This window comes from Sapajus apella, unplaced genomic scaffold (genome assembly GCF_009761245.1).
Source record: "Sapajus apella isolate SASKATOON/1434 unplaced genomic scaffold, GSC_monkey_1.0 scaffold7, whole genome shotgun sequence".
Taxonomy (NCBI): domain Eukaryota; kingdom Metazoa; phylum Chordata; class Mammalia; order Primates; family Cebidae; genus Sapajus; species Sapajus apella.
The window spans coordinates 13,253,634-13,267,385 of NW_022436947.1; the positions used below are offsets into that span (position 1 = coordinate 13,253,634).

The following is a 13,752-nucleotide window of genomic DNA, read 5'->3' on the forward strand; positions in this document are numbered from 1 at the left end:
TCCACACATAAGAAATCCAGCGCCATGTTAGTCTCTAGCACAGACTGCTGCAACTGTCTCCCACCCGTTCCTCCCAGTCCCTCTGATCGCTGTGCCATCAGAACTAACTTTCAGAAACATAATGGACCATGTCACACTCCTCCCGGAAATGGTGCCACATTTCCTTCCTGCTTATACAGCACAAAAAATAAACTCCTTGCCAGGGTAGACAAGCCCATGACACCAAGGCCCTCCCTGTCTCACCTCCTGCCACGGCCCGAAAGTCCGCTGGGATCTAGCTGTGGTGGTCTAGCCTTTGTCCAAAAGCACCGTGGCCACCAGGCCTACCCACTTCTACGAACTAGCTGGAATGCCCAAATGCTACCTTCTCAGCAACATCTTCCTCAACTTCCCATTTCTTGAGTCCTATTACTAACAGATCATCGGTTTCCATCTTTTCCTGTCAGCCGCGAGGGCTGCAGCAGCAGCTGAGTGTCAGTGGACAGTCCCCTTTAGAAGGAGGAAGACGCCAGACTCACATCTTGGGGCACTTGGATGAAGGCGAAGGCATACTCCGTGGCTTGAGCTGGCAGCACCCGAGTGCTGAAGGCAGGTGGTAGGGTACCCAGGCGGGTGGACGGCAGGATCTCTCTCTGCAGAGGAAGCAGCAGGCCAACATGTCACATACTTGCTGCCCCCTTGCTCTCACAGGACAGCTCTCTGCGGCCAGGCCTCTGGGAATGCTAACTTGGGGCCACCCTGTTCATCTCATTACTTGGTTCCACTTTGCCATGTACAAAGGCTCCCCAGTGGGTGAGGCCTCGGGGGAACATGCCCTGCTGGTACCAGCAGCAGTGGGGAGCTGTGGCTCACACCCTCTCACTCTGGGCCTGGAGCTGGCACACCTAGTGGTTCCCATGAAAACAATCACAGTAGAACTGCACTCTAATCGCTTTTCCATTTCTTCCCAATGCCCTTCAGGCTGTGACATGGGTTCCCTGACTACGTTCCCACAGGCCAGGGGGTGCTGCAGCTGCTCGATGGGAAAGCACACCAACAGAAGAATTCCCGCGGTCAGCGGGCCTGCCTGTGGTTCCGGCCCAGGCATGTGGGTTGGCACTCGTCTGGCAGGACCTCTTCCTTTGTGTATTCAAGGAGATGGGCTGGGAGCATGGCCCAGCTCTGGGCTCTCTACTAACAGATCCTCAGTCCTAGTCCTTGAGGAAGGTATGGGAGGAATGCAGACAAGCAGAGCCATGACTCGGGAGAGTCCCCCTCCTGAATGACAGCTTTCTCACCAGCTGGCTGCTGTTCCTAAAGGGAATCTCCCAGGAGTTGTCAGCAGACTCCCAGGCCCGGCTGGAGCGACTTTTCTCCCCAGGGTGCTAGCTAGTCACTGTCATCTGTGATTGTCCCTTCTCAGCAAGCCTGAGTTTGGCGATGTGCTGGGATTAGCACGTGGAACAAACACCCAGTTTGGCCTGAACACCCGGAGCTGTGGGTGTAAAGCGCCTCCATGTGCCACAGAGGAGCTGCCCCATTCTGCAGAGACCTCAGGCAGAAGAGAACTGTGGGTTCCTCACCCTTGGGGTCTGGATGTGAGACCTACCAGTGTTTGCAGCCACTGGCCATAGACACCAGTTTTGCCGGGTCACTCAGGGCCGTGGCCTGTTACCCGCATGGCACAGATGCCCCATTACTCATTGTTCTATCAGTAAGCTCAGAGGGACCTTGGAGAGATCAGATGGCTTTGATCCAGGGGGCTGCTGTGTTTGATGGCCCTTCCAACACCCTGGTCCCCGACACTCACGTTGCCGTAGTCAATGTAGAAGACGTGTACTTTGGCAGGAGACTCGATTTTCTCTACTCGGGCACGGTACCTGCAATGGCATCATGGGCAGAGCTCAAGAGACAGCCCTGAGGAGTCTGGGCTCCCAGGGCTTCAGCAATGGCAGGGCAGGGGCACGGTATTTCACTGCCCGGGTTCAACGGGTGTCACAGGGGACAGTTACTGCACTCCATCTAGGCTCAGCCTCGGGCACTGTGGCCACCACCTAATGGAATCAGAGCATAGCTGGGAGCAGAAGAGGGAGAAAGGAGCATGTGGAGCAGATTAATGTGTCCTTGGGGCATAAAGCAACAAGACTAATGACTAGATTGATGTCTGCTGTTTAAACTCAGCGCACTAAACAGCAGCTGTAATTAGCCGGCAGATCTGTCTGGGAGGCCGCAGCAGGGAACACATCCAAGTCACTTCGTCACCCTGGGAAGGCCATGGGCCCTCCCTTGGTAGATCACACGTCAGCAACCTTCTTCCGGCCTGTGAGCACTGCTGCTCATGTCCCAGACAGCTGGGGAGGAGGGTCGGGCAGCCGCTCTGGGCTTACTGTGGTCCAGCCTCCACCTCAGCCCCTGTGACATCATTCTTCCCGGGCGGGGTGAGGGGTGTGCTGGAGAGCCCAGCCAGTCAGCCAGGGCTCCTACCCTGGAATCCCCCAGGAGAGAAGAAAGGAGCCACTTCTGTCTGGTTGGACTGCAGGGGGTGCACAGGCCAGAGAGAGGCCCCAGATGGGCTGTAGGCAATGAAGAGGGACACCTGGGAGAGCTGTTGGGTCAGTCAATAACCAGCTGGGGAAACCAGACTGCTAAGGCCCGGGGCCTGTGGACAGCCCTGCTATCGCTCTTGCTTGAGACTCTGCCCTGCTTTTCCAAGTGGCTTACCATTCTCCATCTACAAATTTGGCAATGCAGAACTCTCCCCTGCGGGGGGCATAGGAGCCCTCTACAGGGGGGTGGCTGGCAATGTCATTGCGCATGTTCTCCATCAGCTTCTCCAACTGGGTGCCTGCCAGGGAGGAAGACGCAGTGAGACCTGGGTGCTGGGTTCCTCGAAGCCTCATTTCTGGGAGAGCTTGGGGAGGGAGCTCAATGTGAAATTCTGGGGGGCACTGCAGCACTGGCTCTGTCCCCAACCCAAGCAGGGAAGCCCTCTTGGTCCTCACTCCAGAGGATTCGTGCCATCTGTCTTCAGCAGTGGAGCTGGTGGCTTGCTGACACGTCGGGCCTTGAAGGCACACACAGCCTTGCCATCTCAGCTCTCCAGTCGACTAGCCCAGGCTGTGGGAGACCCTGGGATGTGTCTGAGCTTTGATTAAGGAGGTGGAGAAAGCAAGGAGACAGGGAGCAAGGCCAATGCCAAACAGCCTGCTCCAGGGTGAGAGCTGGCCAGCCCGTACTCCATTCTTACAGCGCCAGCTCCCGGCCTGGGCCACAGAGGTGGTAACTGACAGTAGCCACTATCCACTGCTTCCCAGGGGGCAAAAGTAGGGATGAAGGATGGGCCCCATACCACAGTGGACAAAGGCTCCAGAATTTAAGCCATGGAAGATGGGGGTGTCATTCTGGGATCCGGACCTAGAGCCTCAGTATTATTCAAACCTGGTCACTGTGACTCTTGTCACCCTGCAAGATACATGCTGAACAGGACTTCCAGTGCCGCTGGGCTGGGGCTCTACTGTCCCACGCCGCCACTCGGGGCCCCTGCTCCACTGGAGGAGGGGTTCCCACCTTGTCTCTCCCTAAGCATTCTGACACTGGGTCAGCGGTCCTGCTGCTTATCTGCTGCTTTTGCCTTACAACAGGCTGAGGAACCTAGGCTTCCTCAGTTTCTCTCCCTGGCTCTTTGCAGCACCCTCCCACCCTAACTCTGGGAGGCTTGAGTCCACTGTGGCTGCCCCTTTTATATCTCCTCTGGCCCTGATTCTAGCTCAGTCTCAGACCCTTCTTGCCCCTTCCCTCTCAGAAGCAAGAAGGGTGACTGTGGATGTGTGGTCTAAGTGTGGGACTCTTCTCTTTATCTTCAGGGCCCAAGGCGTGACATATGTCTGTTGTTACACTTGCCATAGTCAGCCTTGTAAGTTCCCTGCCACTGCACTGTGAGCTCCTTCAGGGCATAGACCATAGCTCACTTGTTTCTGTTTACTTGCGCAAGGCCTGGTAGAATCCCCGATGCATACAGGGTGGTTAATAATTCAGCTGCATTGAAAATAAACTCTGCATAAGCATGCAGGGATGTGTGTCCACTCTCAGGCTGCTGCACAGGCCACTGGCCCAGCATCCGCAGGACAGAGGCCTGCAGGTGGCAGCTGCCCCTCCTGCTACCCAATGGCCAGTCCTCCATAATTCTCCTTAGACAGTGCACCTTGCCACAGACAGTAAAATTCCAGGGACTAAGAAGCGTTGACAGACAGCTTCCTCCCTAACTTGGTCTACTTTTATTTTTTTGCTCCAAGGCAACAGAAGCAGGCTTTCTCCTCCCGCCAGCAGGCAAAGCCGTCTCGGAGGTCCTTACAGAGCCTCGCTGGTCATTTGCAGCTAATGGCAATGTTTTCGTCAGATCCTTCTCAAAGACAGACTTTAATTGAAAGAAGGGAGACAGGGTGAAAGGATGCCCCAAGAGGGGATGAAGGTTTCAGCAGAGGGGGGCTGTGGATCCTGAGGTTTATCTCCATGGATACCATGGAACCACCTGAGGGCAGAGGCCTTCCTCTCTGGAGCCCACCACAAATCCCCAGGTGGCCCGCCAGGAGGGCCTCACTCCCTTCTCTTCCAGCATTCTAAGGACACATGGTTTTCTCTAGTTTTCTTTCTTCCCTTGTTTTCTGCCTCAGATTTCTGCTCCCTGAAGACTTCAGCGCCCTGTTCTGAGTCAAGGCGGGCCCTCCCCAGCAGGACTGAGCTGCTATGGGGGGCCTACCTGGGAGTGACTGCATCCTTTTGCTCAAGTTCTCTGGGGGGCTGGCAGGGTTTGGGGGTGGTGGATTCTAGCGGGTTCTCTGCCCAAAACAGCTCTTGTTCCTACCTAGACCACCACTATAAGACTCCTTCCCTGTCACATGACCCAGCCCTAGAGGCTGGCCACTGCCCGGTTCATTCCCAAGGCAACTGCTAGAGCAGCTTTCAGCAGGACTGTGGCTGACCTCAAGAGAACCTAATCCCGAGGGCTCATCGGCTCCGTCTCTACCCCTCCCCCTTGCGTTTTTCCTTTCCATGCACAGCCAGCCCAGAGCCAGGAATGGTCAAGTTTTTCCTGGTAAAGTGACATTGCCACAGAGGCGGCTGCCTGGGAAACAGCATTAGAGGGAAGTGGCTGAGATGGGGCAACCTGGAGTGGGCCTGGGGTGGGCCGGGGAGGTGGGCAGAGCTGCGTCCTGCCATCTGGAGGACTGCCTGAGTGCCAATGACATTTCCAGCCCCCTCTGCCCACCTCGGCCATGATTTGTTTCCTGGGGCCCAGAGGCAGCTCTAAGAGCTTTTCCTTCTGCTCCCAACTCAACTGTTGCCCTGCACAGTTGAGAAGAGGCATCAGGGTGGAGAGAGGAAGCAGGCGAGGCGGAGTCGGGCCAGTGGCTGCCAGAGCCCTCTCCTGCCGGCTGGCCTCAGAAACCGCAGGTCTCTGTCTAGGGGACCCTGGCCACAGTGCACAGCACTCAGGATGGGAGGAGGAGAAGGCCCTTCAGAGACTGCCCAGGGATGTGTTTCCCTGGAGCGCTGCCTGTTTCCATGGAAACTTCATGCAGGGCTATGTTAACCTCTAAAGGAGAAACCCCAGCAGAGAAAAACCCAGAGCCACTCCTTGCTTCCCCAGAGGGAAAGGGGCTGATGATGCCTGGCTGGGACGTGACAGACTCTGGGGGCTACAAATCCTCCTGCCCAGTGTAGCCAGGGGTGTGTGGGAATAAACAATCCCCTAAGAGTCTCAGAGCGCCACCCAGATAAACCTGGGTATCTCACCTGCTCTCAGAGGACCTGCCCGGCAGTGCCTCCATGCCTGAGCCCACGCCAGAGCTCACGTGAGAGTTCCTGAAATGACCCCAAGCTCAGAGAGCAGTGGGACGAGGCGGGGAGACGGGCGGCGAGAGCGTGAGCTCTTCAGGGAAGGCTCCTGGGCTGCTTGGGTTGTGTTCCTACCACCCCAGGCAGCGCCAGTTGGACCCAGCCAGGAACCACGAGCCAGCGGCCTGAGCACTTACCGGTCTCTACATCCTGCACATAGAAGTGCAGGTCGTCAGTGATCTCGGTCACAAACACGGGCTTGTAGCTGGCGGATCGCTCCTTCTCCTCCAGCACTGGCATCACCTCCTCCACGGGCTGCTCCTCATAGTGGGCCCAGACCTGCATGTTCACGTGGCAGAGGTTAGAGGAAAGCGAGGAAGTGAAGTCATAGAAGACACTGGGAAAGGGGCTTTGGGCAAATGGGATCACCCCTGGGTGAGTGACCGTGGGGTCACTGTGGGGCACTCAATTCACACCAGCTGAGCCCCTGAAGCCCCCTATCTCAGAGGGGAAAGGTGGGCCCTCTAAAGTTCTGATCCAGCAGTTCTCAAATTCTGGCAGGCAGCAGAAGCAACAAGGGAATTTATTAAAAATGCAGGCCCCAGGTCCCACCCCAGGCCTAGCAAATTACAATCTGTTCTGAACATCCCACAGAGAGTAAAAAAGAGCAACAGCAGACTCCCAGGCCATCTCATGCACGTCCGAGTGTGACAGCCCTGTTCTCACGCTTCTCACACCTGGCTCCTCACACTCGCACCTTGAGTGCTACGGTTCTCCCTTCCCTGTGGCCTGCTGTAGGGCACCTCTGAATTCTGCAGGACCTCCTGCTGTCACAAGGCCCCTGGCGCTCCTAAGGCAGTCCAAGCTGCAGCCTGAGGCCAGGGGAGGGCTCACCAAGAATGCCTCTGCTCAACAACTTTCCCTGTCTCCATCCTCCTCACCTCCAGCAGGTTGCTCTGACCTCAGCTCAGAAGCTGGGCCATGTGCTCTCCACCCTTCCCCTGTCTCCCTTCCTTCCCCGAGCCCTGTGCTGTCAGGGCTGCAGTAGTCCAGAAGCTGATTTGAGGTGACAGTGTGTCAAGTCCAATCCTGCGGCCAGAAGATTATCCAAATGGTGAGGCCTGTCACAGCAGGGAGGAGGGGGGAGGTGGCTTTCCAGCTGAGCAGCAGGAAGAGGGTAGTGAGAGAGTGCAGGGAATGGATCACGCGTGGGGTCCCACAGACACACATGGGAACAAGGATGATTAAAAGTATTTGCCCAATACTTATGTGCTTATTAGGTGCCAGGTAGCATTCTAAACATTCTCCTAATATTAATTCATGTAGACCTTACAACAACGCTTTGAGTAGGTCTTGATATTATCCCTGTTTTACAAATGGGGAAACTGAGTTACACAGGCTTGCAGCTAGAAGTAGTGAAATGAGGATTCAAACACAGGCAACCTGGTTCTGGAGCTCTTCCAGGGCCATTTTGGCATTGACTAGTATCCCTGAGAAAACGCCACCAACCAGGAGGAAAAAGCTATTTATTGGTGGTGGGGGTTGGGAATGAGGCCTCATATCCCTATTGTTGTTGAACATGCTGTCTGACCTTGGTCAGACTTTTCTGGGTCCCCTTTTCTTCTCTCTCAGCTGAAAGCAGACTCCTAGGGAGCTTCGGGACCCAGCAGAAGGGCAGGAAAGCTGGAAATCTGGAACCACCTTGGCTCAACCCAGACTCCACACTTCTGCCTTTAACGTGGCATGAGCGTGTGCTTCCACTAGAAGGAGTGGCTATGGGGGACTGACTGAGACATCTCCCAGGCCCAAGCTTTCCACCATCTTACACCAAGCAGTGCCTTCTATGGCTGGGCTTGTGGGCCCCGGTCTGGGGCTGGGCTCTGACCCAAATAGCTCCTGACCCCTTCTTACCTTCCAGGCTCCCGATACCCTAACACCTGCTCCCATCCCCAGAGACCTGTACCCGCTGCTGCATCCAGTCCCCTAAGCCCTGGCCGGACAGAGGGGAGGAGGCAGGCAGCAGGACTTTAACCCACAGCTTTGCCTCTAGGCAAGAGAGAGACCCTAATCCCCCAAGGGCCTCCCTGCCCACGTGGGGAAGCGCATCTCTAGCGTGTGGGCTTCCCTGTGAAAGGACGGGGATAGCCATAAATGCCAAGCCTGTGTCCTGATGAGCCTGAGGCTTTCCCCCTGGGCCTCCAGAGCTGGAAGTTCCCTGGTATCTACTTATCCAGTCACTCCTATTGACACCTGGGCTCCCAGCCCTTCTGGGATGCTTGCAGCTCTGAGGATAGATGAGACTGTCAGCACTAACTTCAGTGAGCTGCAGCAGAGCCCTCCCGACTCAGGAGTCTGCCCCCTCCTCCCCACCAGCAGGCACCCCTGCCTCCTGAATCCCTGCTTTTCTTTCTAAATTCTGTTTAACATTGCTGCTTACAAGGCTCCATGCAGGGGCCCTTCCCTCTTCCTGCCAGCTCCCTCCTTTCCCGGCACTGGGCTTGTTAACACAGACCAGCCCTCTGTGCTGGTTCCTGGGTGGGCTATGGGCTGTGGGCCCTGAGCCTGCGAGCTGTTGAGAGCTCCCATCTCAGCCCCACCCTGCTCCCTTGGCTGTGGAGGAAAGTGGCCCCTCAGCAGCGCTGATGAATTGGGAACAGACTGACAGGGTGAAAGCAGAAACTTCTAAAGACTCCTCAAGCAAAAGTGCCTCAGGCGACAGCATGGGGTGACAGCATTGGGTCTCCTCCTTGAGGAGAGGAGGGTGGAGCTTCTTGCCCTGCAAACTCAGGTGGCAGCAAGCGTGAGGTCATGGAAGATGCAAGGCAAAGCCTCAGGGATGGCCCTCAGCCCCCAGCACTGGGGCCAGCCCTGTGACAAGGTGCCTCAGCTCACTTGGTGGTGGGTGGGGCGGTGCACACTGCCACCTGAATTGAGAAGACAGCAGAAGCAAGGTGTCTCCATACACAAAGTGGCTGGTACCCGAGGTTGCCAAGAAGCACCTAGAGAGTGGGAGAGAGACAGCTGCCTCCTTAGATAAAGGAATTCTGTTTCTAGGAGAGGCTGACCTTTGGCTCTTCAGACAGTGGAGCCATGACGGTTCCCTCTTTCCCTGAGGTGACCAGCTGTTCCTTGGGACTTGCAGCCACATTGGCAAGCTGGTACAGGCAGGCTGGCCAGGTGGCCCCTTGGTGGGAAGGAAGGAGTTCACTGGCTGTGACAGGTGTGGCTGCCCTTGTGCCCATCCTTAGAACGAGGGTGCATTGGGCCCATGCTGACTCAGGCTGCCCTTCTGCAGAGCCAGTGCAGGGAGGAGACACCCCACTGGCAAGACACCTGCCAGACCCGGCCACTTTCCACAGCCATCCTCAGCCCCTCACAGCTCAGATTCCTCACAAGAAGCTGGTTTCTGGGAAGCCCCATTGTAGATGCTCCTCTTCCTGGACCTCTGGGGAGATGACGAGGAAAACTCAAAGACCCATTCCAGAGGGAGCGGTAATTGTACACGCAGTTACGGCTCTACCCCAGACTCTTGGCAGATGGAGGAGCTGGGGAAGAAGCTCTATGGCCAAGGAGCTGGGCAGAGGACAGGGGTCCCGACCTTGGCCTAAGCAGCGGGCCCAGGGATGCTGGGAGAGTCAACCGCGGACAGTCTGCTCTTGCTCGTGGACCACAGCTGAGCACGTGCAGAGGCTGTTACTAAGCAAGCTATTGCAGAGAGGCTGTCCCAGCTGACTGATGGCTGAGTTTGTGGTCTGGTGGGGCACCTCCCATGGCCCTGGCTACAGAGCAAGACTGGGAAGGGTGGAGGGAGGCCCCCCCGCCTGTTCATCTGCTCCAGGCTGCTCTGCCATGCTAATTACTGTCTTGCTAGGGTCCCCTCTACACTCTGGGGCTCCTTGTGTTCTGTTGCTGAGGCCACCCTGAGGGAAAGAGCCCATCAAGCCAGGCACAGACCAGGCAGTCAGGAGCGGAGGCTGTCTCTCCTGTCCTCTCCGTCCCAGCCCTTCCTCTTCCTTGCACTTCCTCCTCAGGGAGCCCAGGTCCTCCTCCTGGCAGGCGATGGGGACTGTGGACTGAGGATCCACTGGCTGGAGTATTTCCTTTCTAAATCCTGTTTAACATAACAGCTCGCAAGGCTCCAGGGGAGGAGCTGGCGCGGGGCCAAGGTGGCAGAGGCCTTTGGACCTGCAGCAGTGGAGTCAAGCTCAATAAAAGCCAATCAATGGCCAATCCAGCCCTGTGCAGGGTCCTGCTGGGCACATGTGTGGGGTGAGGGTTTAGGAAGGGGGACAGGCATCTACCATTCGTGGTTCCCTCCTTGGTCCTCAGGTCTGCCCAGATCGCTGAGGAGGTAGCAGGGTTACCTCCTGCCAAGGAAGGGGGGGGCCCTACCAGCCTCTTTACTGGGGAGGAATTCACAGGGCACAGGGAGGAATTACACTCAGCAGGGAGGCAGCTAAGCCCTCACGGCTGGGAAACCAGCATTGTCAGGTTCTCCCAGACACACACACACACGAATGCACATACACATAATCACACTCCCCAAAGCCCCTGCACTTCCTGGTCTCACAGAACCCCTTGCATGACCTTTCCTTGGTTAACTATAGGCACAGACATTCATGCATCTTGATGCTAACAGGATCTCTTAACCACTATCTCTTGACAGGTAAGGCAGCCCTTTTGGGGTTCAGTCACCCCAGATACTCAGGTTACTGTACCCCAGCCGGCCACCAGATCCTCTTATCGGGGTCCAGCCAACTCTGAGAGCTGGTGCAAAGTTCTGCCAGTGCAGCTCCTGGGAAACAGCCCCTCCAGGAGGAAGAGAGCCTCGGTTCCTCAGGCTCCTTGATGAGCAGACCGGGATTTGCAGGAGAGAGACCCAGGAGGCGGCAGGGCCTAGCACTGAGAGTTGTGCACTGCATTTTAATTGGACTGGAATAAAAACACACAGGCCGTGCAAGTAATTAATCACTGGTAATTACTCCTCAGCGTCATCAAGTGGCACTGGCAAAATGGTGACTTGGGCTCTTTCAGACAAACCCACTGTGCAGTAAATAACAATGCTGAGTTCAGCACAGCCCCTGGCAAGGAACCCACCCTTCCATCTCAGGCCAGAGTCCTCTCTGCGCTCCCCTGGGTTCCTCTAGGGTCTCTACTCTCAGAGGGTAGAGGATTGCCCAGCTCTGAAAAGGTGGCTTCTGAGCTCATGGCTGAAAAGCCAGGAATAAGGGCCAGGACGAAGATGCTTAGACTCTGGGCCTTAGACTTTGGGGCTTGCCGCTTTACCCCAGCTGCTAACTCTTCTGTGAAGGTGCCACCCTTTAAACAGGAGGCCCCAGTACCGTCTCTCCTCCCTCTCCCTGCAGCAGGCAGAGGACATGGGGGTGGCAGTCTTAAGTTCAGCTGTCACAAGCAGGAAATCCAGGAAGAAGCCATGTGACTCCTTTCCTGTAGGAGCTAAGACTGGAGGAGGAGGCTTGATGTGAGCAGGAGGTGGGAATCTCCTCCAGGGCACCGGCTGTCTCTTTCACCTGTGCTACTTTGTGGTCTTTCTACCCTCACTACCAAGGGGTTGGTCGCCTGCCCTAATCCCGGGGGGATGGGAAGAACAGATACATAGAAACCTGGGAGGACAGTCCTAGGGGGAGAAAAGGAGCCCTGGGTGAAGAGGCAGCCGCTCTGCGCTGGTAAAGAACCTGGTACTTCTGGGGCCGCAAAGCCCCTGACTCTTTTTGGCAGGTGTCTGGGCCTTGGCCCTGGGAAGTGAGTTTTGAGCCAGATGGCTGCCCCATGGGGAAGGAAGCATTTATTCTTGGAACAAATTTATGGCTCACCATGGCTGTCCCACGAATCCTCCTAAAGCTCAGAGGAGCCCTGACAAATTGGTGGCCAGCTGATTTATCCCCATTATCAGGGCCGGGCTATAAGTCAAAAGCAACAGGCTGAGTGAGCCTGGCTCCCGTCTCTAAACCACTGGGTTCCTCAATTGTCAATTGGTTGCCAGAAGCCGCTTTCCATCCCGCCCACCTTATCTCTTCCAGGCAGTGCCTGCAGAGACCGATGGGCTGTAAATCTCTTGTCCTAACAGCTAGAGGCCTCTTCTGGGTTTGTTTCCCCTCGGGGCAATGTGAAGGAAAGTCAGATGTGGGCTTGGTCCGCCCAGTCCCTCTGAGGGGACTGACCGAGAAGGATCAGGGCTGGGGAGTGAGGGACGCCCCAGGCATCTGTCCCATGGCCCCATGGTCACCTAGACAGCTTTCAGCTTCAGGTCCACCTGAGCAGGCCTGGGATCACTGGTGACCTTCCAGGCTGGCAGCCCAGGCTCACCTCAGGTCTGCAACAGGCTATGGCTGAGGACCCCTCAACTGGCAGCCTCTCCTTGCCTATGTGTGGCCTTGGTGTGGGTACTCAGTGCAGGCACGACAGAACTGCTTCCTCCTGTTCTCTGGAGGCTGCAGCATTAGTGAGGAGGACAGGAGGGCAGGGAGAGCACAGCGGGCTGCCACGTGTACCTTCTCTTTCTTCTGCTTGGCGGCCTCCTCGGCAGACAGCAGGGACTTGTAGTAGGAGCTGCGCTCAGCAGTGAAATGGACCTTGGAGAGCGCGTGCTCCACCAGCAGGACGGACAGGTTGGCGCCGTCGATGTGCAGCCAGCCGATGAAGTTGCCAGCCTTGTCCATGCTCTCCACCTCCACTTCCACCTGGGACAGAGAGACAGGCGTAAGTGTGTGGGGTCCCGGCCTGAGTGTGCAGGGGCTGTGTCTGTGGGGAGGACAGCAGCGCCGAAGCCTTGGGCTCACAGGCCGTGGCCGCCGCTGCCACATTCACTGCACGTGGCAGCAGCAGCTGGAATGAGGCAGAGCAGGAGCCTGGTGCAGCGCCCGCACTGGGAGCCCCAGAACCCTTCAGTTTCAGCCTCGTACAGGGACAGACACCCCTCAAAACTTGCCTTTCTTCTCAGAGCCTGTTCCCCTCCTGTGGCAGAAAGCTACTGGGGCAAATAGGACTCTCCTTAGCTTTAGAGAGAGAGAGAGAGAGAGAAAGAGCGAGAACACACAGCTGAAGGTCAGGAGCAAGTTAAGAAGCAGGCAGAGCTCTGGGTGCCTCCCACTCTTCAGCACCCACCCCAGCTCTGTGCTAGAAGACAGGCAGGTCCTTAGGGAGCGAGGCAACCCCTGGGGAGAGGGAGGCTGCTCTTCCTGGTAGAGCTGAATGAATTCATGTCTAATGAAGGTAATTAAAGTGGCTGCATGAAAAGCAGGAGAGAAGAGGGGGAGAGGACAGGAGAGGCAGAAAGACGTGGGCAGGAAACTTATCAGCGCAAGGGCAGTGAGCGACAATCCCGCAGAAGGAGTGGCCAGAAGGGTATGGTCGCTGCCATAAGCCCAGTCCCTGGGGCAATGGGCTGTGGCTGAACCCCAGAGCCCTCAAAGAATCTCCACAGGCCCCAAGGGCTCCTCCACTGACTGTCTCCTCCCGAGGACCCAGGACCCCAGACCTCGCACTGACTGCTTCTCTACAGGGACAGCCTCAGGGTCGTGGCCCTCCTGGAAGCTGATCTGCTCCCACATCATGAAGGCCACGGCCCAGGATAAATTCCTTCTCTGATTCTCTCCTGACCTCTTTCTTCCTCTGCTAAAGGGGCCTATAAACGGCATTGCTGCCAAATGCAAAAACTTGTATTAATTTAAATGGCTTCAAGGTCGATTAACCAATAAAATGAATGTCTAAATACCTGGGGATTCTCAAAGTCTGGGCTGAAGCTAGTGACAGAAGGTTAGAAGGGATGAGGGATGCTGGGTGACATGCCTCCCCAGAAGGACACGGAGGTGGTCTGGGTGTGCAGGGAGAAGGTGGCAGGGAGGGAGATGGGCAGAGCCTGGGAGGCAGGACCCTCGCTTCCTCCCATTCTTGAACACCTTCTTCCTCCTTGAGGCC

At 56.5% G+C, this 13,752-nt stretch overlaps 1 protein-coding gene across 2 annotated transcripts in view; it reads right to left on the bottom strand.

Moving 5' to 3' along the window:
- The window catches only part of SND1 (staphylococcal nuclease and tudor domain containing 1), a 457,598-nt gene that overhangs the window by 21,194 nt on the left and 422,652 nt on the right, over window positions 1–13,752 (bottom strand). For both annotated transcript variants that reach the window (XR_004268168.1, XM_032275661.1), the window contains exons 17-21: window positions 12,327–12,515; window positions 6,012–6,153; window positions 2,701–2,824; window positions 1,790–1,859; window positions 519–632 (exon numbers count right to left, since the gene is read on the bottom strand). Coding sequence is in view for 1 of the 2 variants with exons in the window: in XM_032275661.1 (XP_032131552.1) it covers window positions 519–632; window positions 1,790–1,859; window positions 2,701–2,824; window positions 6,012–6,153; window positions 12,327–12,515 (639 nt within the window). In the remaining variant the exon portion in view is untranslated. The remainder of the gene's footprint in view (window positions 1–518; window positions 633–1,789; window positions 1,860–2,700; window positions 2,825–6,011; window positions 6,154–12,326; window positions 12,516–13,752) is intronic.